The sequence below is a fragment of the Rhinoraja longicauda genome, chromosome 25 (genome assembly GCF_053455715.1).
Source record: "Rhinoraja longicauda isolate Sanriku21f chromosome 25, sRhiLon1.1, whole genome shotgun sequence".
In the NCBI taxonomy this organism is placed as follows: Eukaryota; Metazoa; Chordata; class Chondrichthyes; order Rajiformes; family Arhynchobatidae; genus Rhinoraja; species Rhinoraja longicauda.
The window spans coordinates 16,835,376-16,861,350 of NC_135977.1; the positions used below are offsets into that span (position 1 = coordinate 16,835,376).

Sequence of the window (25,975 nt, forward strand, 5' to 3'; positions counted from 1 at the left end):
CCAGTTGTGGAGGGAGCAAGAACTGAAGCACAAAGAAGGAAGATGATTGACAAAGGAAGCAAAACTGATGTGAGGGAATTTATTTTTCACAGTGAATCGAATCCATTGCCTGAAGTGGGAATGGATGCAGAATCATGACAGCAGTCAAAAGGGAGCTGGGGGCTTATCCAAAAGAAGAGAGTAGCAGGTCCTGGGGGCGAGGGAAGGGAATAGGATTAGTTGGAATGTTCATAACCTTCAGGCTGAACATCCCGCTGTGCTGTAACTACTCTGTCAGTCTGTGCTTACATGTTCATTTGGGGTCCCTCTGCTTGTGAAGATTAATTGGTTGAACACAAAGACACGGACCAAGAATTCTAAAGGGCCTGTCCCACTTAGTCGATTTTAAAGCGACTGCCGGTGACTAGGCTGTCGCCGACAGCTTGCCGGGGTGTCGCGGGCATGATCGCGAGGAGTCTTCCAAAAATCGTAGTGGATCACAGCGCGTCGCTAAGAAATCATCCGGTTTGAAATTTCTTGGCGACAGCTGGCTTGTCGCCAGGTATCGTTGCTTATTGCGGGCGCTGTCGCCTGCTGTCCCCAGGTTTGCTAGGTTCTCTTAGATGCATTTAGAAGCACATAATATTACAATAAGTAAAGTCATTTAAAAATACCATAAAGTGCTTGTGCTTAACCAATTTACTTACCGTCAGGACATCTGACAGGTAAGCGTGGGGATTTTTGCGATGTTTATGGCCATCAGCCATTACATTTAAAGTGGGCTCCCAACCCAGATATGCAACCCAGAAACCAGATATGCATCTTCCGTACATTTTCAAAGAATGCCCACACACTTTTCACAAAAACCTACTTAACCACTTTTAAAATTAGTAAACTGGAAGCAAATCCGGTTTATGCCTTGTTACAGTGATGCTTGGTTTTTAAGTAACCCATACAAGATGTTATAGTTCAAAACTCTCAAGTACTTACCAACTTGTCAGTGATTTCAGCGAAAATTAGGACGCCGGAGAAGTATTGACAGCGTGGGAATTTCACGATGTTTCAGAAGACGCTGCAATCTCGACATTGTCGTGGTCAATGTCGTCGGGTAAAAGAAAATTTTGGCGATCTGCTACGACTTTGACAGTCGCCGACAGTCACCAAAAAAATCGCCTAAAGTGAGACAGGCCCTTAACACCACCCACAACTAACTGTTTTGTCACGGTCACTGTCCCACTCATGGCCGCCATCAGACTGCTGCAAATCTCAGTTACCTTTGGCCTCAGGCAGAGGTAAAACAGGGCCACGCATTGTCTGCCGCCCAGGAGTGCTTTGGGTAGAGTTGGGGTTGTGGATTGAGGTTGCCATTGGGCACCTGGGAGGATTGGTAGCTCGAGAGCAACGGTGCAGTTTGGAGAATCGGGAGCGTGTGAGAGATTGTTGTGATTGTCGGCAGGATGGGAGGTAAAAGGGGAAGGTACACGCATTGTGGAAAGGAGTTGGGGAAATTGATCCAAATCGTATAATGGACCAAGAGGGGTTGCAGAGCCCTTATTTAGTGGTTATCCCTGAGTAGCAGAAGGTGGAACAACTTGGCCTAAGTTCACCTGAGGGCCCTCACAGGGAAGTGGCACTGGGAATAACATCACCCTCTGCAAAACACAAAGTGCTGGAGGGACAAGCAGCATCTGTGGAAGGAAAGCTTAGATATATTTGGGGTCGGGACCTTTTTTCAGACTGATGTCGTAGAGGGGGAGGGGGTGGGGGTGAAGGGGTGGAAGAGTTTTCTCCCAGCTTTCTCCCCAGCTACTCCCATCGGTCTGAAGAAGGGTCCCGACCCAAAATATCACCTGTCTTTTCCCTCCACAGATGCTGCCTGACCCTCTGCATTCCACCAGCACTTAGTGTTTGGGTGAAGATTCCAGCATCTGCAGTTCCTTGTGCCTCCTTCGTCCGACATGAGACTGACTCAGGAAGACAGCCAGTCTGGCACGGATGATTCACACTATGTATTGGTTACATAAGGAACTGCAGATGTTAGTTTACAAAAAAAAGACACACAGTGCTGGAACAGAGATGCTGCCTGGCGCTCTGAGTAACTCTGGGCATTACACAACGTGATAAAAGACACAAAGTACTGCTTTGTGTACAAGTATAGATGACCTCGCCCGAAGGCTAGCATTCGACGGGATTGGGAACTTGCCCGATGGCTTGGCAGATGTAACAGGGAGGGAGCTGGAGAAGTCAGCCCTGAGGAGTGTAAACTGGGATAATGCCACCAGGCCCTTCAGGTAGGATGCAAGGAGGCGCCCACGGAAAACAAAGATTGCCAGACGAGGAGAGGAGAGGGAACTGCTCCAGTACATCGAGCACGCGGGCCGACCATATGTTGGACTTTGAATAATGGTGCCAATGTGTAATATAGGCAAAAAGGATTTCACCGTGTAGTTGCATTTTAAAAAAAATCACTATTGAGATGAATTTTCAGCGTTGTGCAAATAAAAATTGGAAGTGGTTGTTATTGTATATTGCTCCACCAAAAAATTGATGTTCCATTGTACAATGCTGAAAAAGCCAGGTTCATGCCTTTGAACCTCTCGCCGCTGATAAACTGGCTGACTCGGCTCGTTCCAGCCAGCCATCCATTCCTGAAGCACCGGCAATCGGCCTGTGAGGTGTGACTTCCTGAAGTGTGTCATTTCCGAGGTGTGATCCTTCTGAAATATGTGATGGATGATGCAAGATTTCTAATTAAATAGATCTGCAGGAATCCGGGGTTAATTATCTCTCATAAATAGTGCTGCCCCCCTGAGAATTAGCAGGCTGTTCAAATACATTGTGGATTAAGTGCATCCCTCTAATGAACACAAGCTCTCGTGCTGAATTTATAATAAAAAATCTTATAAATTTTATTGCCTGGCCTAATATTTGAATTTTTATTAGAATGTCGCCGTGATGATTGTGGGTTGTGTGTCACTACCTGGGTCTTTACATTGTGTATTCAACCTTGTGACATAATTGGTATACGAGTTCACTTGACAGCTGCCGCAACATAAATTTAACAAAATTAGGCAATGCCAGTCCTTGCAAGGACTGGGTTAGTGGAGGCTCAGCCCTGCAGAACATGCAGCCACACAGGTCGGCCTCAAGGCAGTGCTCATCCAATTGCCAAGGACAATACATACAGGAAGAGGCAGCGTGGAGTTGTGAGCAGAACAGGAGAATTATACTGGGCCACAGTGGATACAAGGGAAACAATCTGGTGCTCGAGAGGTGAACGATAAGCATTTGCAAGGCAGATTGAAACTGACAGCATATTTTCTTTTCAAACATGTGGAGAATATGGAAAAGGGGTTGTGGGCCCATTAATGAAAAGCGCAGGTGAGAATGTCATGGGCACGGAGGAAATGGGAGACAAGGTGTTGTATCCATTTTCATTGTGGAGTGAGGATAATATTAGCAGTGCTGCAAGGAAAAGAATAATAATTTAAGGGAAGGAACTTAATGGGTTTAATATCAGCATGAAACTTAATGTCCGTGTGGGATTTAGGCAAATTCCCCATGACCTGATCGTTTCTACCCCAGTGTATTGATTGGAGGAAGGAAGTTAATGTTTTGGTTACTCGTTTTTTCAAACCTGTAAAGATTTGAAAATTCTGCTTTTAAATTGGAAAGTAACACATGTCACGAAAGTAAGAAGGAACTGGAAATGTCGGTTCTGCTGAGGTTGAGAAGAAGTTTCTGAAATTTATCGTTGGGGTTGTTTTGATGTGATGAGTTGCTAGCCTGGCGGGTAGGATGGGAGAGTGCTGAGGGACGCTCTTCATGGGCCACCACAGCGTCTTTGGTGTGAGGCCCAAGTGTGAGGCCCAAACGTGAAAGCTCATGAAAGTGGTGACAACTTTACAATATGGATTGGTAGTTGCTGTGGTTTCACAAAATGCTGGAGTAACTCAGCAGGTCAGGCAGCATCTAGGAGAGAGGGAATGGGTAGTTGCTGTGGAGTCAAATCAGGCAGCAGAGAGCCAAGTCCTTTGACCCACCGAGCCAAGCACTTCAGCCCACCATGCCAGGCCCTTTGGCCCACCTGGCCAGGCCCTTTGGCCTACTTGGCCAAGCACTTCAGCCCACCAAGCTAGACCCTTTGACCCACCGAGCCAAGCACTTCAGCCCACCAAGCCAGGTCCTTTGGCCCACCTGGCCAGGCCCTTTGGCCTACCTGGCCAGGCCCTTCAGCCCACCAAGCTAGGCCCTTTGACCCACCTGGCCAGGCCCTTCGGCCCACCTAGCCTGGCCTTTCAGCCCACCAAGCCAGGCCCTTTGGTCCACCTGGTCAGGCCCTTTGGCCCACCTAGCCTGGCCTTTCAGCCCATCGAACCAGTACCAAACACTAAACACCTTTTCCACTACGCTCTTTTACTAATACCCACATTCCCATCAATTCCCTCCAGATTCTGCTGCACAGTAGGGCTGTATGCAGTGTCCAATTGACCCACATGTCTTTGGGATGTTGGGGGAAACTGGAGCACCCGGGGAAATCCCAAGCCGCCACTGGGGGATATGCACCGATGGCACTGGGAGTCAGGATTGCTTTTAGTTGTGATGAGGCAACTCTTCTAGCTGTGTCACATACCACCAGGCTCAGGAACAGCTTCGTCCCCGCTGTTACCAGAATACTGAACGGGCCTCCCATATGTCCCAGGGAAGCCCCGATCTTCCACCCCACCTCATTGCAGCCGCTGAACTTTTTCTCTGGAACTGTCACGCTAGAGTGCTGTAACACCACATTCTGCACTCTGGCGTTTTTCCCCTCGCAATACCTGTTGTACTTGTCTGTGGCTTGATTGCACTCATGTAAGGTATGATTGGACTGGATTGGTGTTCCCCAGGAGTTGTTCAGTGGCCTTGGCCCTCCTCTGATCTATGTCACCACACTCTGGTGTGAGTGGAGGCAGGGAATTCTACCCTGAGTGTGCAGGTTCTGTGGCGGGAGTCGGAAGTGACTGAGGCATGGGCAGAGAATGTGCGTAACTTTACCATGGGAATGCAAGGTCCATGTGGGGATATGAATTAAATCACCCACTCACAAGTAAATTGTGAAATTGTGGCCGAAGGCAAGAATTTGGGCTTCACTGTCACGCACAGTGTGTGTGATTCCGAGATGGATTTAACAAGGTCAATGCCTGGTGATTATTTCCACAGGTCAGAGTGCTGCAAATAAGAGGACATTTTCCCATGATGAACTTAGAACTTAGAACAGCACAGGAAAGGGCCCTTCGGCCCATGATGTCTGTGCTCGATGAAGGGTCAGTCATTTACAATGGAGAAATTACCTTTCTCAAAACCATGTGAGTTATTGGCCACTGCTGAGTATATTCAGTGTTTAGATCAACACGTTTTTGGATCTTAAAGGAATGAAAGAATGTGAAAATTGGTTAGGAACATAGACTTGAGATGATTCGGGATGATATTAAGTGGCCGGGCCCCCGCAAAGTCCCTGACTTTCTGCTCTTCATTCCTTTACTCTCTGGGTACAGTAATCAGAGTGAAATTTTTCACCTTTCTCATGTCTCGAAAACAGTGAAGAAATGGTGGCTCCCCCTTTGAGGAGGTTGCTCAACTCTGCCCAAGACCTTGGCTTTCTCTTTCAGACACTGCCCCTGAGGAGGGCGTCACCAGCCCTGGAGAGAATGTTTCAATGAAGCTTTTCTGCTTAATTGTGAGAACAAGTTATACGAAATTGACTTTCACTCACCTTGGCTGAAGAGACTGATGGTGATGTACTTGGGAACGTTCAAAACATTCAAAGAACTTGGCAAAGTCAACCTGGACCAGGATTGCTGCTTCCGTCACCTCTGCTGCTGATAGAATGTGGTGTGTTGGCAGTGGTTTAGGGGGAATAGAAAATGTGTCGTCAATGGTCGAATAATCTGTTAAAATTTGATGTCTCACCTCATGTGTAAAATTGGTCACTTGCCCAGTACCTAGGGATCCATATGTTCCGAAGAGAGTTGAAAATAGGGATAAAGAATATTTTCTATGTGTTTACTTCCAGAGACATTTTCTTCATGATCTACATTATAGTTTATCTTAAATTAGTGGTTTGAGAAACTGGAGCTGATGAAGGTAAACGATGTACGTGACATTCTTGAGTTGTCCGCGTCTTTAAAAACAAAGCTCACTGTCTGTTCCTCTGCCACAGGTGACCACACGGGCGAGTGCCGGGCCCATGGCAACCTGGGATCGGCATTCTTCTCCAGCAGCAACTACCGCGAGGCCCTCAACAACCACCGGCTCCAGCTCGTGCTGGCTATGAAGCTCAAAGATCGCGAGGTGAGTCTCTCCCCAAACTCGCTTTGTACCAGCAAGTCAGACTGTCCCATCAGCTGTTTGAGAAACATTTACACAGGATTGGATAGGTTTGGAGGGATATGGGCCAAACGTGGGCATGTTGGTTGACGTCGGCAAGTTGGGCCGAAGGGCCTGTTTCCAGGCTGTACGACTACAACTCCATGAAGACATTTCCTTCAGACTCTACTCCCCTCTACTGCAGAAGGCATCTCCTGCAGATTGTATTCCTCTCTTCTGCTGAAGGCACCTCTTGTGGATTGTACTACTGAAGGAGTCAATCTTCCATTGCTTTGCAAACATGTTTGGCAGTTTCTGAAGTTTAAGGAAACTTATCCTCTATGATTGTTTAAAAAAATCTTTTTGTAGTAAAGCCAGTTTGATTTATATCTCTACAAAGTTATCTGGTTGTCATTAGTTGCTGCAAAATGGGTTGCAGGGAATAAATTTTTCAAGGGGTGTATGCAAGAGACCATTTCAGAGGGGTGCTTATGCTTTCCCCAATGCCAGCCCATAGGTGGTTCATCCAGAGTAGGTCACGGTACAATGATGGGAGTAAAGGGTGTGAGGGGTGGCACAGTGGCGCAGCCGTTAGAGCTGCTGCCTCACAGTGCAGAGACCCAGGTTCGATCCTGGCCTCGGGAGCTGTCCATGTGGAGTTCGAATGTTCTCCCTGTGACCATGGGTGCACGATTTCCTCCTTCATCCCAAAGACGTATGGGTTTGTAGGTTAATTGGCCTCTATAAGTTGCCCCTAGTGTGTCGGGAGTGGGTGAGAAAGTGGGGTAACATAGAACAAGTGTGAACGAGTGATCGATAGCCGGTGTGGACTCAATGGGCTGAAGGAACTGTTTTCATGCTGTATCTTTCAATCAATCAATAAAGCCATGTACATTTTTGTATTGCATTCTATTGCTGCCTGAGGTGATTTTTAGAAGTCCCATACCAGGGCAGGCTGAGAGGGTCTAAGTTTAAAATGCTTTGTGTTTTGCTCTTGTTTTCCAAACTGTATCTCCTTTGAATCTTTCTGAAGTGTGAGTTTGATTGCCAATTCTGCACTACTGAATCACATTTCATAGCTTCTTTCTCTGAGTTATCTTCAAAGGAATTTAGCAATGTCTTGGACTGGACTGTTTTAGATCAGAATTCTTTCTGGGGCCAATATCAATAGAACAGGGCAGGACGAAGTAGAAGTGAATAATCATGGGACATTAGAGATTAGGATACAAAGGTCAGTTTTATATTGTAGACCAAGTGGACCCGTTGGGTCCAAACCTCTCCTGCATTGGTGCAGCACCTCCCCCCTCCTCCTCCCCTTCTCCCCCTCCCCTCCTCTCTCCCTCCTTCCCTCCCTCCCTCCCTCCCTCCCTCCCTCCCTCCCTCCCTCCCTCCCTCCCTCCCTCCCTCCCTCCCTCCCTCCCTCCCTCCCTCCCCTCCCCTCCCCTCCCCTCCCCTCCCCTCCCCTCCCCTCCCCTCCCCTCCCCTCCCCTCCCCTCCCCTCCCCTCCCCTCCCCTCCCCTCCCCTCCCCTCCCCTCCCCGGTATAACACCGATTTCAATGAAACTTCTTCCATTAGCACCAAAGGGACGACGGAGAGTAAAGTAGGCCGTAAATTGTGTACCGTTTTGGCTGTAGTTCAGGAACAAACAAACAAATGATGGTATATAGATGTCAGTGCCAAGCGGCTTTAATGCCCTGGTGTAAAGTGTTCTATAATGACTGCAATAATATTGCTCATTTATCTGCTTGCTGCTTTATAAATGGTCATTAATTGGGAGAAGAGTATCTGATTATCTTTGTTCTACCACATCTAAACATCGTAATCAGCATGATGGCATATGAACGGAAATGTCGTGACAAAGATACTGAAGTGTGGTTATCACCCTGCGCACTGTTGTGTTCAGGGATGCTGTTTTCTAGCACCTGAGCTGATGGCAATCAGGTTCAACATGTCAACAATGCAAACACCTTTAAAAAAAAACACCTTTAGATTGCAAACAATGGACAATAGACAATAAGTGCAGGAGTAGGCCATTCGGCCCTTCGAACCAACACTGCCATTCACTGTGAAAATGGCTGATCATCCACAATCAGTACCCCGTTCCTGCCTTCCCATATCCCTTGACTCCGCTATCCCTAAGAGCTCTATCTAACTCTCTCTTGAAGCATCCAGAGATTCGGCCTCCACTGCCTTCTGAGGCAGAGAATTCCACAGATTCACAACTCTCTGGGTGAAAAAGTCTTTCCTCGTCTCCGTTCTAAATGGCCTACCCATTCGTAAACTCTGGATCCCCCCAACATTGGGAACATGTTTCCTGCCTCTAGCATGTCCAATCCCTAAATAATCTTATAGATTTCAATAAAATCCCCTCTCATCTATCTAAATTCCAGTGTATATAAGCCCAGTCGCTCCATTCTTTCAACATATGACAGTCCCGCCATCTCGGGAATTAACCTCGTGAACCTACCCTGCACTCCCGCAATAGCACGAATGTCTTTCCTCAAATTTGGAGACCAAAACTGCACACAATACTCCAGGTGTGGTCTCACCCAGGCCCTGCACAACTGCAGAAGGACCTCTTTGCTCTTGTACTCAACTCCTCTTGTTATGAAGACCAACATTCCATTAGCTTTCTTCACTGCCTGCTTTACCTGCATGCTTACTTTCAGTGACTGATGTACAAGGACACCCAGATCTCGTTGTACTTCCCCTTTTCCTAACTTGACACAATTCAGATAATAATCTGCCTTCCTGTTCTTGCCACCAAAATGGATAATCTCACATTTATCCACATTAAACTGCATCTGCCATGCATCTGCCCACTCATCCAACCTGTCCAAGTCACGCTGCATCTTCAAAGCATCCTCCTCACAGTGCACACTGCCACCCAGATTTGTGTCATCTGCAAATTTGCTAATGTAACTTTTAAACCCTTCATCTAAATCATTAATGTATATTGTAAATAGCTGCGTTCTCAGCACCGAGTCTTGCGGTACCCCACTAGTCACTGCCTGCCATTGTGAAAGGGACCCATTTATCCCCACTCTTTGTTTCCTGTCTGCCAACCAATTTTCTATCCATGTCAGAACCTTACCCCCAATACCATGTGCTCTAATTTTGCCCACTAATCTCCTATGTGGGACCCTATCAAAGGCTTTCTGAAAGTCCAGGTACACTACATCCACCGGCTGCACTGTGGCGTAGCGGTAGAGTTGTTGCCTTACAGCGAATGCAGCGCCAGAGACCCGGGTGGTGGGGAAGATGCTGGAGTCAATTATAAAAGATGAAATAGCTGCACATTTGGACAGCAGTAACAGGATCAGTCTGAGTCAGCATGGATTTACGAAGGGCAAATCATGCTTGACTAATCTGCCGGAATTTTTTGAGGATGTAACCAGGAAAATGGACAAGGGAGAGTTTAGAGATACAGCACGGAAACAGGCCCTTCGGCCCACCTAGTCCGCGCTGACCAGCGATCCCCACACATTAACACTATCCAAAACCCACTAGGGACAATTTAAAAAAAAACATTCACCAAGCCAATTTACCTACAAACCTGTACGTCTTTGAAGTGTGGGAGGAAACCGAAGATCTCGGAGAAAACCCACGCAGGTCACGGGGAGAGCGTACAAACTCCGTACCGACAGCCCCGGTAGTCGGGATCCAACCCGGGTCTCCGGCGCTGCAAGTTCTGTAAAGGCAGCAACTCTACCCTAATTGTGGAAGTGAATGATAGAACCTCTGGAGGGAGTTGATGGCATTGAGAATGAGAAGATGAGATGAGCGTAAATAAATGTTTGATGGTCAGTATGGACTCGGTGGGCTGAAGAGCCACTTCAAGTGTGGAGTGTGTTTAAATGGCATATGTACTGGCAACGGAACAGTGAAATTCTTTTTTTTGCTGCAGCTACTGTAAATACAACAACATATCAAATAAATAATCAATAATACAAGACATTAATAACCATAATAGTACAAAAAACAAGATCCATCGAGCAATCAAAGACACAGTGCATAGTTGATCGTTGCTGCTGAGGTTAATGTCACGCGGTGTTCAAGAGCCTTGTGGTTGTTGGGGAAAAGCTGTTCTTGTTGTGTGAACGTAGAATTTTGAAGCAGTCCTGTTCTAAGAGGACAAACCCCAATTTGCCTCATGCTGGGAACTGGTGACTAATTTGGTACAATGAGAAGTAAAACAGAAATAAAAGCCTGGAGGAAAAAAAATCACGTTTAAAGGAAATAGTTGTGTGTGTTATTACCAGGCAAAGATAAAACTAAAAAGCAATTAACCTTTGTGTCAGGATTCTTTGTGCTTACAGGGGGAGAGTGTGTTTTCATCCTCGAGTGAGTTAAGTCAAGTGCAGGAAATTAATTTAAGCTTCCAGGTGACATCATACGTGCACCAAACGTTCTCAAGTCTGCACCGTCCAATGCCTGTGTATTATTATTGGAATCTGTCTGGCAGAATTGGTTTATGTTGGACAAAGCGTATGGATGCAAAAACATATTTTGGGGTTGACTTAATACTCCCAGTGATGAGGTAATAGATTTATAAGCATGTTCTCGAATAGAATTTGCTTTATTTGTTGAAATGTTAAATACCACAAAGGGAATATTTGGTTTGTATCAGTTGAAACTAATTAAGACAGCAGGCTTAGCAGTAATGTTATTGTTAGGAAGGCTGGGTTGCATCTCAGACTAGTGGAAGTGCCTGTGAAACACTTCACTTTGGGCCGTAGCTTTTAATGTTCAGGTCTGGAAGTGATATCCCCGTTGTAACTGGCGATGCAGACTCTGCCAAAGTGTCATTTGAGGAGGGTTCCCAATCAAGTACAATTTAATGGATGCTGCGAAGCACTGGAGAATGGATTTAACCTTTGCCTGCACCAGCTAAGGCAAGGAATAGTGTGGGAAAAGTTCAGTATTGAATTCATTATGCATGAGGCCTCTAGCCCATTGCGGGCATTGGATTTTGTCTATGGAACTGGTGCGCTACAATGCTGAGAATATTCTGCACTCTGTGTCTTTCCCTTTGCTTTATCTATTGCACTTGAGTTTGACTTGATTGTATCACAAAATGCTGGAGTAACTCAGCAGGTCAGGCAGCATCTAGGAGAGAGGGAATGGGTGACGTTTCAGACTTCAGACCCTTCTTCAGACTTCTTCAGCATTTTGTGATACCTTCGATTTGTACCAGCAACTGCAGTTATTTTCCTACACTACTTGACTTGATTGTATGTACGTATAGTATGTCTGATCTGTTTGGATAGCATGCAAAAATAATCTTTTCACTGTACCTTGGTACACGTGACAATAGTAAAGCAAAACCATTTGGAACTTAGAAAGAAGGTTTAATACTTTATTTGCTTTGGAGCAACGTTGATGAATTAATGATAGTTTATTGCAAAATAATACCCATTAGCTGAGAAAATGGTTTCAACAGGTCCTGCTTTTCATGCACAAACTGTGTACAGAAGTGATGTTGGCTGGGTTTGATTGACTGGGACTTGTTCCAAGGTGCAGCCCCACTCACCAGGGCCATGGGCAGCAACTCCGCCCACAGTCCACCTCTGTGTCCAACCTCATCTACTGTATCCGCTGTTCCAGGTGTGGACTCCTATACATCAGAGTGACCAAGCTCGGGCTCGGCGATGGTTTCGCTGAACACCTCTGCCCAGTCCGCCTAGGCCTACGTGATCTCCCGGTTGCTAAACACTTTAACTCCCCCCTCCCATTCCCACATTGACCTTTCTGTCCTGGGCATCCTCCACTGTCGAAGAGTGAGGCCCAACATAAACTGGAGGAACAACAACTCATTTTTCGCTTGGGCAGCTTGCAACCCAGCAGTATGATTTTTGATTTCTCTCACTTCAAATAACCCATGTTTTCCATCTCTCTTTGTCCTACCCCCATCCTATTTTCACTGTCCTCCTGATTAGATTTTACTGATTGTATGCCTCGTTGTCATGGTCCCCTCAGCTAACAATGTACCGTTCTACATTTCCTTGAACATCGTCCCCTTTGATCTGTGTTTTTGCACCCTACCCTTCCATATCTCTCTCTCCCTCTCCCCTGACTCTCAGCCTGAAGAAGGGTCTCGACCTGAAACGTCGCCCATTCCTTCCCTCCAGAGATGCTGCCTGGCCTGCTGAGTTACTCCAGCATTTTGTGTCTATCTGTGGTGTAAACCAGCATCTGCCGTTCCTTCCAACACATTTTGTCTGTGTGGCTGACATTGCTGCCAGATTGAGTTGTGCATTGGGTAACGCAACGGATCAGGTGCTGTGTGCCTCCTCTCGTGCTGACATCAATGGGAATTTGTGGGTGCAGCCTTTGGCCTCCATTGAACCGCCAGACAATGGAGAGGAGCACATTGTCACGGCTAAAGACCCTACTCTCTGACACCAAATCATCAATGATCTGCCCCCCCCCCCCAACCACACCTGCCAGCCGCAGAGTTGGCTACAATGCTGAGAACGACATTAATGACCAAGATAGTTGTAACCAATTGCAAGATTCTTGTACAATTCACATCAGAGCACGATGCCACGAGGAACTGCAGACACTGGAATCTTGAGCAAAAAGCAAAGTGCTGGAGGAACTCAGCGGGTCAGGCAACACCTGTGGAGGGAATGGTCGGAAGAAGGGTCCTGACAGGGCGGCATGGTAGCGCAGCGGTAGAGTTGCTGCTTTACAGCGAATGCAGCGCCGGAGACTCAGGTTCGATCCTGACTACGGGTGCTGCACTGTAAGGAGTTTGTACGTTCTCCCCGTGACCTGCGTGGGTTTTCTCCGAGATCTTCGGTTTCCTCCCACACTCCAAAGACGTACAAGCATGTAGGTTAATTGGTTGGGTGAATGTGAAAATTGTCCCTAGTGGGTGTAGGATAGTTAATGTACGGGGATCACTGGGCGGCACGGACTTGGAGGGCCGAAAAGGCCTGTTTCCGGCTGTATATATATGATATGATATGATATGACCCGAAACGTCATCTGAGTTCCTTCAGCATTTTGTGTTTTGTTACAAACTCAACCCACTTGGCAATCTGGTCATCCTGAATCTTGCTGCAGCATACCCAACTCTCATGAACTTGATCAAGGCACAAGATTGCAATGGGAGGGTTTGAGTAATTTAACAGAATAACATTTAGGCATTCTGTACTGTGACAATGCACACGATCAGACAGACTTGTGCAAGGGGATTTATGCACGAGCATTGTTGCCATGGGTGCAATTGGAGTTGATTTCATTGATTGGTTTCCCCAGCTTGAGTCTGAAAGGTGCAGTATCTTATTGAGACTTGTCAAGAGAGGCAAGGATACCTGTTTATGGTGAGCTGGGGCATTGTGGTTTGGCACCCCTCCCAGGCATGTTCACTGGCTCCGTGGAGCGAGGTATCGCAGAGCTGATGCTGCCTGAGTGAGTGATCAGCTTGATGAAGACAGGTCTGCTAAAGCAAGGCTCGGCAGATATTTAAGGAATCAATTTCTAGGTATTTGCTTTTGCCTGACCAATTTCACAAAGTTAAGTCTAATTTGTGTCACAGCCAAGGATTTTATTCGGGCAAGTTGTATAAATTTAGTATGTACCACATGATTGTGGTAAAAACCCAAATCACATTTATTTACTACTTTGGTCTTGTGGCTGTTTTTTTCTTCCGCCGACAGCATTCCTTTGCTGTTGAGCTAAATAGAATTGTTATCGGTGAACTCAATCCCTAATCCAGGGAAATTTATAGGTTGGGTCAGTGGAATAATGCACAGTAATTCAATGCTGAGGTACAATAACTCCAGTTCGACACTTGCCTGGGTTATTTATGGTCAGACTGGAGGCATGGGTGCAGGAACCTGCAAACAATATGAAGCTGAGGAGAACAGCTAACGACGGACTCTTGCGCCAAAGTGTAGGCGGGCATCAGTGGGTTTGCAGCAAAGGTGTATCAATGGCAGATTGTGAAACGTGACTTGCCCCAATTCATCAAATTTTGTCTTTGCACATTCCAGTATACTTTGGAAATGTGAGCAGCGACATTGGATAATAGACCAAAGACATATGGGATCACCGTTGCATAAATCACCTCGGGCAGCAACACCAACTACTTGGCTTAATTGATTGATTGAAAGATGCAGCATGAAAACAGGCCCTTCAGCCCATCGAGTCCAATCTGACCATCAGTCACCGCTTTCTCATCCACTTCCTGCACACGAGGCAATTTGCAGAGGGCAATAAACCTTTTGGGATGTGGGATGAAATTGAGATACCCGGATGAATCCCATGCAGTCATATGGAGAATGTGCAAACTCCACACAGCCAACATCAGAGGTCAGGATCAAACCCGGGTCTCGGACAATGTGAGGCAGCAGCTCCACCCGCTGCGCCACTGCGCCACTCAATCATTTGTAGGTGTTGAATACAGAAGTAGGGAGGTGATAATAAATTCACTCTGTGAATGCTGAGAATGATCAGCCATGATCGCATTGAATGGCGGTGCTGGCTCGAAGGGCCGAATGGCCTACTCCTGCACCAATTGTCTCTCTATCTATCATAAATGTATGTAACCCATTGGTTAGTCCACACTTGTGATGGTGCGATGTTCATTTCTAAAGCCAAATTCGTAAACAAAAATGCAGGTTACAAATTCTTAAACAAAAATAGAGGACATTTGGAGAGGTACATGGGCAGGAATGGTTTGGGGAGATATGGGCCAAATAAGGGCGGGTGGGACTAGTGTAGATGGGACATCTTGGTCGGCACAGGTAGATTGGGCCGAAAGGATTCTATGACAAAACATGTCAAATGGCAACTGTGGAGAGAGAAAAGCAGAGGCAATGATCTTTTATCAACCTGAAATGGTAGTCCTGGATCTTCTTTCACAGATGCTGCCCGAATCTTTGAGTACCACCAGCATTTTCTGTAGTAAGCAGAATCTGTGGTATTCTGTCCACCATTTTTATGCAGTACAGCCGGCTGACAAGAATGTCTACATGAGAGCAAGACGCCTACTTCTCCTTCATATACAATGGCGTCACCATTGCCGAATCCTCCACCTACCTTAACACATCCCTGCCAGTGATATCCGTGCCCCACAACACAGTAAGCAAATAGAAAATGAGAGAGACGCTCTTGGCTCAATCTCCCTTCACTTAGCTATGTTGATGAAACTCATTCTGCAAAGGTTTCTTGGTATCATTTCTGCTTTTTGGTGTCAGTGACAAATGCCAGTGAGCTCGCTGTGCCCGAAGATTAACGATTGCGATATCATCAAGTCAGAGGAACCAACATTGGACTTCTGGGGAAATCCAGCTTAGGGTGGATGTGATAACAGAGCAACAAATATCATGGATTGAAGTCGGTAGAATATCCGTCAGCTTAAAGACAGCAATGGAATGTATCCTTGCAGGGAGTTTAGTGATCTCACACACTGTATTAAATGTTTGCCTGCACTGGGATTCATAGCAATCTGTGCATCCCTCATACTTTAAGTACAGTGTTAATCAGTGCTGATCACAGCACTTGCCAGAGCCACTGTGATGTTGTGGTGCTGACTGTGCACTAGTGCAGCTTAGACCTGCAAGCCCTGGCTGAGCCCTTGTTTCTCCTCCCGTACTCCCCATTAATCACGTCCGGCTGAAGGTTAGGCAGCCCTCGCCGACACGTGAACTTGAAAAGGACAAACATGTTTCTCCTTTCTGAAGGTTTTTCACTGCTATCATTGCTCACGTTTTTATTCAGTCCCTAATTGTTAAGAATGCAGAGTGGAGAGTGACTGCCATATGCTGCAGATTTGATGGCTGTGTTGGTTTATCACTGGACTCGCTGGTGTTCAGACAGATGCTGAGGCTGGTAGGGGGTTGATGGGATCATTTTAGGATGTGCATTTTATGGAGGGGGAAGGGAGGAAAGTCCCAACAAAGATCACATCCGACTGGTAATCAGCTTAATGAAAGTTCTGATTCCTCTCTGTCTCCGACACTCTGTGAATGCCGGTTTATGTTGATCCAAAGGCTTCATTTCACAAGTAATTACGCCACACATCACATCCAAAGTCCTTATTAAGATACAAAAATACTCACTCCTAGAGCATTTTTTTCCTTGGAATCCAATTACGTTACCACAGTTGGAAATATATTCTTAATTTGAAGTGTAGTTAAATGCTGGGTGCTTTCATAACTTGTCGGCTCACTTATAAGAGGCTGATCTGGCCACATTTAGACGCACACCACAAAATTAACGTATGGAAGTCGAGAATAGAGTATATTTTGTGCTGATTTTCTACTCGTGACAAATGGAGAACATCAGGCAATTGGCTGCTTTGCCAGTTTTTGTTTATGGGCACAGCAGAGAGGCAGTGGAGTTGGGCTTGTATGTGGGAAGCAATGGTGTTTCTGAGCGCTGATAACACAGGGACGGTGCAACATTGGTGCCTCTCGCTGGAGCTTTGCCCCACATGCAGCGGCAGCCTGCAGTACCTCGCTCCGCTCACAAGGTGAGTGGCAGCAGGTTGCCTGTCTATGTCCCGGCCACAATCAGCTCCCATCCGCTCCATCCCTAAAGCCTTGACCAAGGCGATTTCCAAAATGTGCCCGCTCCTGCCCGGTTCACATCAGTGAACACAGAACTAAGTAGGGAAAAAAACTGCAGATGCTGGTTTAAATCGAAGGTAGACACAAAATGCTGGAGTAACTCAGCGGGTCAGGCAGCATCTCGGGAGAGAAGGAATGGGTGATGTTTCGGGTCGAGACCCTTCTTCACACACAACTGACCTGGCTTCAAGTCTGGGAGGGCATTATCCTATGTGACTCTTGTTATCGGGCATCCATAAGCTAGGGAATCTACCCCATTGACGACATTGGACTTTGTCTAAGGAACTGATGCGCTGCAATGCTGAGAACTGTATTCTGCACTCTGTATCTTCCCCTTTGCTCTATGTATTATACTTGAGTTTGACCTGATTGTATTTATGTACAGTATTATCTGATCTCTTCAGATAGCATGCAGAACAAAGTTTTTCACTGTACACGTGACAACGATAAACCTAAATTTGTTCAGGAATGCATGTTCTTAAAACAACACAGTAAATCCACCAAAGTTTTAATATTCACTCTGACTATTTCCAGTACCACACGGTCAATACTTTTGGCTCCCTTTCCAGTGGTAGCCTCCAGCACTCTTTCTGAAAACTGGTTAGCTTGCACTGGGGAAAATTGCTAGAACACCAAACAATTTTGTGAAGGCAGTTGGAACAGGTGGTGAAAGTGTTACAGTGAGTCTCTCTGACTGCCTCACAGTAATGCTGGAGATGGAGAGATGCCCAGAAATTGGTTTGAATGTCAAGTGATGTGAAGTTAACAAAAAAACAAAGTGCTGGAGGAACCCAGCGGGTCAGGCGGCATCTGTGGAGGGAAATGGACAAGAGAGGATTCTGACCTGAAATGTCGTCTGTCCGCTCGCTCCACAGATGCTGCCTAACCCGCTGAGTTCCTCCAGCTGCTCCAACATTCTTCCACTAACTTACTGGATAGTGAAAGGCTTGGATGGAGAGGATGTTTCCACTAGTGGGAAAGTCTAGGACTAGAGGTAATTGCCTCAGAAGTAAAGGTCAAATCTTTAGGAAGGAGATGAGGAGGAATTTCTTTCATCAGAGGGTGGTGAATCTGTGGAATATTTTGCCACAGAAGGCTGTGGCGGCCGTCAATGGATATTTTTAAGGCAGAGGTATATAGATTCTTGATTAGTACAGGTGTCAGGGGATATGGGGAGAAGGCAGGAGAATGGGGTTAGGAGAGATAGATCTGCCATAATTGAATGGCGTGGCAGACCAAATAGGCCGAATGACCTAATTCTGCTCCTATCACTTATGACCTTATGACCCACGGAGTGATGCCAGCACTTTGGGTTTAGAACCACTTAAATTATCTTTCCTTTTTCCTTTTCCCTGTTCCTCATGCTTTGCTCCTTCCTGCCGTTCTTCATAGACACACCAGTGTCTCTCTTTAAAGCCCAGGGCGTCTGTGGATGGATACAAACTGTTTCCATCTCATGGATTGACATCGAGTATTGCGCTGGGCTGCGGGGTCATTTGATGACCCACTTTGAGAAGTTCTCATTCAAAACGGTAACAAATGCATTCACTACAACTTTTTTAAAGTGCTGAAAAAGAAGAATCTGCAGTAGTCATAAATCACAGGGAGCCCATTTATTGCAATGGGTCAGCGAGAAAAAATGGTTCCAATCTGAGGAAAACCTTTTTATAGCACTTAGCCCGGCTTGGTTATATGTCCATTGGGGAATAAAACGCCAGGATTCATTGCATTCTACGCTATCACGATCAATGTTAACAGATAGTAAATTTTATAAGAGAAAGGGACATTTTGTGGATAAGTATCTGTGTCGGAATTCTGTTTTATTTTATCTGGTACTTCCTGTGGCTCCAAGAAACATGTTTGCTCAACCAAATTCTCTCTGTATATTTATTTTTACCCCATGGTGTTAAGCAGATGCAATACATTCAAAACTCCGCTGCCCGTCTACTCACCCACACCCCGATCCGTGACCATATCACCCCTGTCCTTTACAAACTCCACTGGCTCCCCATCCCCCAGAGAATCCAGTACAAAATCCTCCTCATAACCTACAAAGCCCTCCATAACCTGGCCCCATCCTACCTGACCGACCTCCTCCACAGGCACACTCCCACCTGCACCCTCTGCTCTGCTGCTGCCAATCTCCTATCCCCCCACATCCGGACCAAACTCAGATCCTGGGGGGACAGGGCTTTCTCCATCGCTGCTCCCACCCTATGGAACTCACTACCCCAAACCGTTAGAGACTCCTCCACACTCACCACATTCAAAACATCGCTGAAGTCTCACCTGTTCAGTACTGCCTTCAACCACTGAAGGTCACCTCACCTTCTGTCTCCTTTCTCTGTTCGTTTACTTATTTACTTATTTATCTATTTATTCATTTCCCTATGTTCTCTAAATCTCTGTAAAGCGTCTTTGAGTATATGAAAAGCGCTATATAAAGAAAATGCATTATTATTATTATTATTATTATAATACGATGACGTTACATGAGTAGCCAGTGGAAACAACCTTTTGTGCCGCGTTGTGTTGCTGTTTGTCTTTTAATAACATTTCACCCCTTCATGCGTATTGCTTGAATGTGAATGTAGGGATACTACTGCAGCTGCTGGTCCAAATCGATGGTATCACAAAATACTGGAGTAACTCAGCGGGTCGGCAGCATCTCAGGAGAGAAGGAATGGGTGACGTTTCGGGTCGAGACCCTTCTTCAGACTGACGTTAATGGATGTGTATTCTTCTCAGTAATGGAAACTGATCCCCGATGTTGATTGATATAAACGTGTGGGAAGGCCGGTGGTCCAATGGTTAAATTACTGGGTTAGTCACCCATAAGCCTGGACTGACAATACCTTAACCAGCGTTCGTAATCAAACCTTACCACGGACCATTGGATTGTTACAAAATCCCGTCCAGTTGACTGATGGTAGACAAAGTGCTGGAGCAACAGAGCGGGTCAGGCAGCATCTCTGGTGAACAGGGTTGGGACCCTTCTTCAGACCCGAAACATCACCTGTTCTTTTCTCCGGAGATGCTGCCTGACCTGCCGAGTTTCTCCAGCACTTTGCGTTTAACTTCATTGTAAGCCAGCACCTGCAGTTCCTTCCTACATGCCAGTTGACCGCTGGCCTGTAAGGAAGGGAATTAGCATCTTTACCTGGCCTGCTGCATTTTGACTCCAGCTTACGAATGGTCCGACGATCCTTCTTTAAACCTTGTTCTTTCAATATGATTGTGGTTGCTCTACGGACGTTCTATGCTGGCTACACGCCATGTCAATAGACAATAGACAATAGGTGCAGGAGTAGGCCATTCGGCCCTTCGAGCCAGCACCACCATTCAATGTGATCAATTTAAGGATAGTGGAGTCAGGGGGTATGGGGAGAAGGCAGGAACGGGGTACTGATTGAGAATGATCAGCCATGATCATATTGAATGGCGGTGCTGGCTCGAAGGGCCGAATGGCCTCCTCCTGCACCTATTGTCTATTGTCTATTGATCATGGCTGATCATTCTCAATCTGTACCCCGTTCCTGCCTTCTTCCTATACCCCCTGACTCAGCTATCCTTAAGAGCTCTATCTAGCTCTCTCTTGAAAACATTCAGAGAATTGGCCTCCACTGCCTTCTGAGGCAGAGAATTCCACAGATTTACAACTCTCTGACTGAAAAAGTTTTTCCTCACCTCCGTTCTCAATGGCCTGCCCCTTATTCGTAAACTGTGGCCCCTGGTTCTGGATGTCTACACGGAGGACATCTGTGGTGTGAACCCTCTCGCAATCTGAGGGTGACTACTGTCTCTAGTCTCTCATTTCGTTATTTTCCTAGCTCCTTTCAGGAATCATCTCAGCATGTTAGACAATCTCCCTGCATGAACAGCAAGCCCAGACGTATCCATCTGAACAAAACACTCGGGGTTAGCCCTCGCATTCCCTCCCACTCCATGATCAAGGCGTGATTGGACACTCAGCATTCGTGGCTTCCCCTACAACCCCAAAATGTGATTTTGGTCACTGTGGGCACCAGTGGCCAAATGGCATCCTAGGCCACAACTCAGTTAATGCAAGTTATACGGCAAAAACACTTAAAGCCATTACAAGTAATTGCTTCCTTATTAACTATATGAAATATTAATATCCTGCACCTAATTTCAGCATTGTGCCGTCCTGGAATTTCTCTCCGTTGCCTCAGCGGAGTTTCATGATAATGAAATGTAACTGATTCACACATTCGTCATTCGGTGGAAAAGTTCACACAGAAATAGGAGAACTACATAAAGTCTTCAGTTTATTTCTCAGTCAAATGGCAACGGCGAATTGGATATTCATCGCAAGCAAATCAAAAGCCCTTTTTAAATTGTTCATAAACTTTATAGTTTTCAATAAATGGAAAGAATGATTTTACAATTACCCCTCTTCCTGTGAACGGCCTCTGGTTACCTTTGTAACCAAGCCTTTGCATGTTGTTTATGGGCAGCTGCTTATAATACATTGGGAAGCGAAAAACTGATGGTTCAGTGAAAATAATGAATGACTCACATTGTATGAATATCGGGCTCAGCAGTTAACCCTTTGTTGCTACTCAACAGCATTGCTTTTGGAACAGAATAATGGATCTCTGGAGTGGATACTGACTGGAGCGTGATTAGTTTGCATCTTTTTCAGATTGCGTATAATGGTAGCTTGAATCTTGTAGATGGGATCATGAATCTGCATGTTATTCGACTGTTTCTTTCTCCCTTCAGTTTTAAAATTCTCTGCACATTTTCTAAACTGTGAAAGGTCTTTGGATTGTCAAGGACCTTGGTGAATAAGATCACCGAGCATAGAACAGTACGAGAACAGGCCCTTTGGCCCACAATATCTGTACCAAACATGATGCAAAGTTAAACTAATCTCCTCTGACTACACATGATCCATATCCCTCCATTCCTTGCATATCCGTGTGCCTTTCAAAAGACTTTTAAATGTCACCATCATATCTGCTTTCACCGCCACCCCAGGCAGCGCGTTCCAAGCACCCAGCACCCTCTGTGCGTAAAAAAAACACTTGCCCTGCTCATCTCTTTTAATCTTTGCCCCTTTCACCTTAAAGCTATTTGACATTTCCCCGCTGGCGAAAACATTCTGACTGTCTAGCCTATCCATCCCCCTCATAAACTTATATATTCCTATCGGGTCTCCGACGCTACAGAAAAAGGTTTGCCCAACCTCTCCTTATAACTAATACCCTCTAATCCAAGCAGCGGCCTGAGAGATGATGAGAGATCTGAATATCTACCTTCTGAACCAATTAAGTTTTAAGAACAGAAGCAGCTGAATTAGAATCAGATTGAAAACAGATGGAAAAATCAAGATTGGATAAGACTCTGAGAAGAGACAGCAAGGAGGAGTTGCTATTTTTTAAATGTAAACATTTCTTAAATTATTCAATTTTGGGACTGGAGTTTATTGGTATTGTATAATCAACTATTACATCGTTAAAGCATTATTTACGTTGTTTAGTATGATCCTTAACATTGTGCTGGAATTTTACATTAAGTTTTATAAGAAAATAACTGCAGATGCTGGTACAAATTGATTTATTCACAAAATGCTGGAGTAACTCAGCAGGTCAGGCAGCATCTCGGGAGAGAAGGAATGGGTGACGTTTCGGGTCGAGACCCTTCGTCAGACTAGGATTTCTTCAGGAAAGAGCATCAGACTAACCTTATTCACAAAATGCTGGAGTAACTCAGCAGGTCAGGCAGCATCTCAGGAGAGAAGGAATGGGCGACGTTTCGGGTCGAGACCCTTCTTCAGACTGATGTCAGGGGGGCGGGACAAAGGAAGGATATAGGTGGAGACAGGAAGATAGAGGGAGATCTGGGAAGGGGAGGGGAAGGGAGGGACAGAAGAACTATCTAAAGTTGGAGAAGTCGATGTTCATACCGCTGGGCTGCAACTCTTAATCACAGAGATGCAAAGAACTGCAGATGCTGGAATCTTGAGCAAAACACTAAGTGGTGGAGTAACTTAGTGAGTCAGGCAGTATCTTTGGAGGGAATGAATAGCCGACATTTCAGGTTTAGTTTAGTTTAGAGATACAGCGCGGAAACAGGCCCTTTGTCCCACCGAGTACGCACCGACCGGCGATCCCCGTGCACTAACACTGCCCTACACACACACTAGGGACAATTTCACATTTTAATACCAAGCCAATTAACCTACAAACCTGTATGTCTTTGGAGTGTGGAAGGAAACCGAAGATCTTGGAGAAAGCCCGCGCAGGGAGAACGTACAAACTCTGTACAGACATGCATCCGTAGTCAGGATCCGACCCGGGTCTCTGGCGCTGCGAGGCAATAGCTCTATCAATATACCACCGCACTTGGGACCCTTCTACAGTCTGATGGATTTTGGAGATGAGTCTAAAGGAGGATCCTGACCTGAAATATTGTCTGTCCAATCCTTCCACAGATGCTGCCTGACCCGCTGAGTTCCTCCAGCTCTTTATGTTTTGCCTAAGGTCTGAGGCATCATGGGCAGGTTGGCGGTGAACTGCCAATGGTGTAAATGGACCAGCGGATTATGCCAATTCACAACTCAACACACGTCTCCATCTGAATATTGTGGCTCACTTCTTCATGAACTATGAAATAAGTTATGAGCACACTCTTATTTTTTTAAGGAGTATTTAGGCAAATGTTGGTGCTTTTTGCTCTCAGCTAAGGTCAACAAAAGTTTAAGGAAATATATATTGAAGAGTATTAGAATGTTAACTGGAAAGCACAAAGCACATGGGTAATAGTGACTGATCTGTAAAGTCCATCAGAAACTGTTACAATGAGCTATGTGGCAAATACAAAGCTAATATTAAGGGCTGCCAGGGAGATTTGCACTGATCGTAGTTGATCTACACTAGATTGGGTGTAGAGTGTAGCAGAGACCTATGGACAGTGTCGATTAATCATAATCATAATCAAACTTTATTAACCGAGTATGTTTTGCAACATACAAGGAAATATTTTCTAATTGGGAGTGGAAACCAAAACACTAGTGTACCTTAAAGAGAGGGGAAGTGCTGAGGGTTTACAGAATATGCTGGCGTGGACCGGCTAATTTGCTGTTTACAACATCATATTTAAAGTTATAGCGGAAATCGAGTCCATGTTGTTCAGTGTCCATGCCAGAACATGCTGTTGTGATTAATTGCCCCGTTCCTGCCAACTCAACTCATCCCAGGTGAATTCGTCCTTTGTTTTTCCTCTCCTGTTTAAACCAATTGCCTGTCTGTATTCGTTCAATCTGTTATCACTACCAGGCTGGATTCTTGCAGGAAGAGTTTTCTTTCAAACTTAGCAGGCAGGTATTTTGTTTAATGACAGTAACTAATGCGCAAAACGGACTAGAAACCCAGTACAATTAATTCCCTTCTGTCCACAGTTTTCTGGCTAGTTACGCCACGCGCACTAAAATACTCAGGCTCGTCCAATGCTCTGGTCTATTTCAAGGAGCAGAAGGAATATAAAATAATTTAACTGTGCACATTGCAGTTCTCTTGATTTTTGCATCTGAATTGTTAATGTTTTTGCAAAGCAACATTTGAAGGGGCAAATAATACTGCATTGGCAAGACATATTTTTAAAGAGCAAGCTTTGTATATTTTTCGACAAGATTTTTGACTTTGCTTTTACTGATGTGTTTTATTGGCATAAAACTTTAAAAACTGCAAATAAGGTTCTAGTAAATTTATGTATATATTTCTTGGTCCATCTTTTTGGTGCCAAGATGACTCCACTTTATTTGCTGAGTGAGTGGAAGATTAAGAGCTCAGGCAATTCTCTGTGGCAGAGCCAGTAATTATATGTCTGAGCCAGGCAGGTATGCTGTGTTTTAGCAGTCTGGAACACTCCTGATTAGTTGGCCAACGAGCTGGAATGCATTAATGGTGCCTGAAGGAACCGATGCAGTATGGAGCTGGGATTCTTTGCATGGATTCCCACCTGGAGCAGGGGAGACTTGATATCTATTGAGTCACAGTATTACCTGGGTCCGATCCAGAAAATGCTCCAAGGCTCTTTAATCTTAGTTGATGCCAATGCTGCAATTTACCTCAAGTGACCCACAGAACACTGTATATCCTGACGTGGATAAAAATGCATCATATTCATATGAGCCAAGCAAAATGTGCGTGGAAACTTTTGTGGTTTAGAGTGGGGTGAATTAAAACATTCCCTCAAACGCTTTGTTAATGTCTAATGAGCAGAGAACTCCAGTATTTGAAATAAGGTTTAGTGGTTGAACGTGCTAGAAATGATTGGGGTAGATATTGATACACCAAAAATGCATTGGCTTTGCGTTATTTATAAAAATGCTGTTGACTTTGTCGATGCACTGCAAATGCGGCTGACGTGATCCCAGCCTCCATCAGCATACGCTAAGCTAGCCTGTGCAAAGCATGGATGTGGAAATGTATTAGCACGTGACACAAGCTTAAAGCTGAATAATGGCCTTGCTGTCATCTGAGAAAGAATACCAGAGCACTTCTTACTGTAAGAAGAATCCAACATTTCGAGGGAAAGAGGTGGGATTAAAAGCAGGGAACGGGGTACTGATTGTGGATAATCAGCCATGATCACGGTTAATGGCGGTGCTGGCTCGAAGGACCGAATGGCCTACTCCTGCAACTATGGTCTATTGTCTATTGATGTTAGTGAAATATAAAGTGGTGACTTCCACTTGTATAGGAAGGAATTGTAGATGCCGGTTTACACCAAAAATAGACACAAAATGCTGGAGTAACACAGCGTGTCAGGCAGCATCTCCGGAGAAAAGGAATAGGTGAGGTTTGGGTCGACTCTCTTCTTCAGACTGAGAGTCAGGGGAGAGGGTAACTAGAGATCTGAAAAGGTTCAGAACAAATCTGGCCAGTTGGCCAGTTGTTCGGAGCTGGCCAGTTGTTCGGAGCTTGCACGTTCTCCCTGTGACTGCGTGGGCTTTTCTCCAGTGCTCCGGCTTTCTCCCACATTCCAAAAACGGTTTATAGGTTAATTGACTGCTGTAAATTGTGTCTAGTGTGTA

The 25,975-nt window shown here is 45.5% G+C and overlaps 1 protein-coding gene across 2 annotated transcripts in view; it reads left to right on the plus strand.

Moving 5' to 3' along the window:
* ttc28 (tetratricopeptide repeat domain 28) overlaps positions 1-25,975 on the plus strand; it is a 394,517-nt gene that overhangs the window by 159,151 nt on the left and 209,391 nt on the right. For both annotated transcript variants that reach the window (XM_078421482.1, XM_078421484.1), the window contains exon 4: positions 6,182-6,312. In XM_078421482.1, coding sequence (XP_078277608.1) covers positions 6,182-6,312 — 131 coding nt within the window. The remainder of the gene's footprint in view (positions 1-6,181; positions 6,313-25,975) is intronic.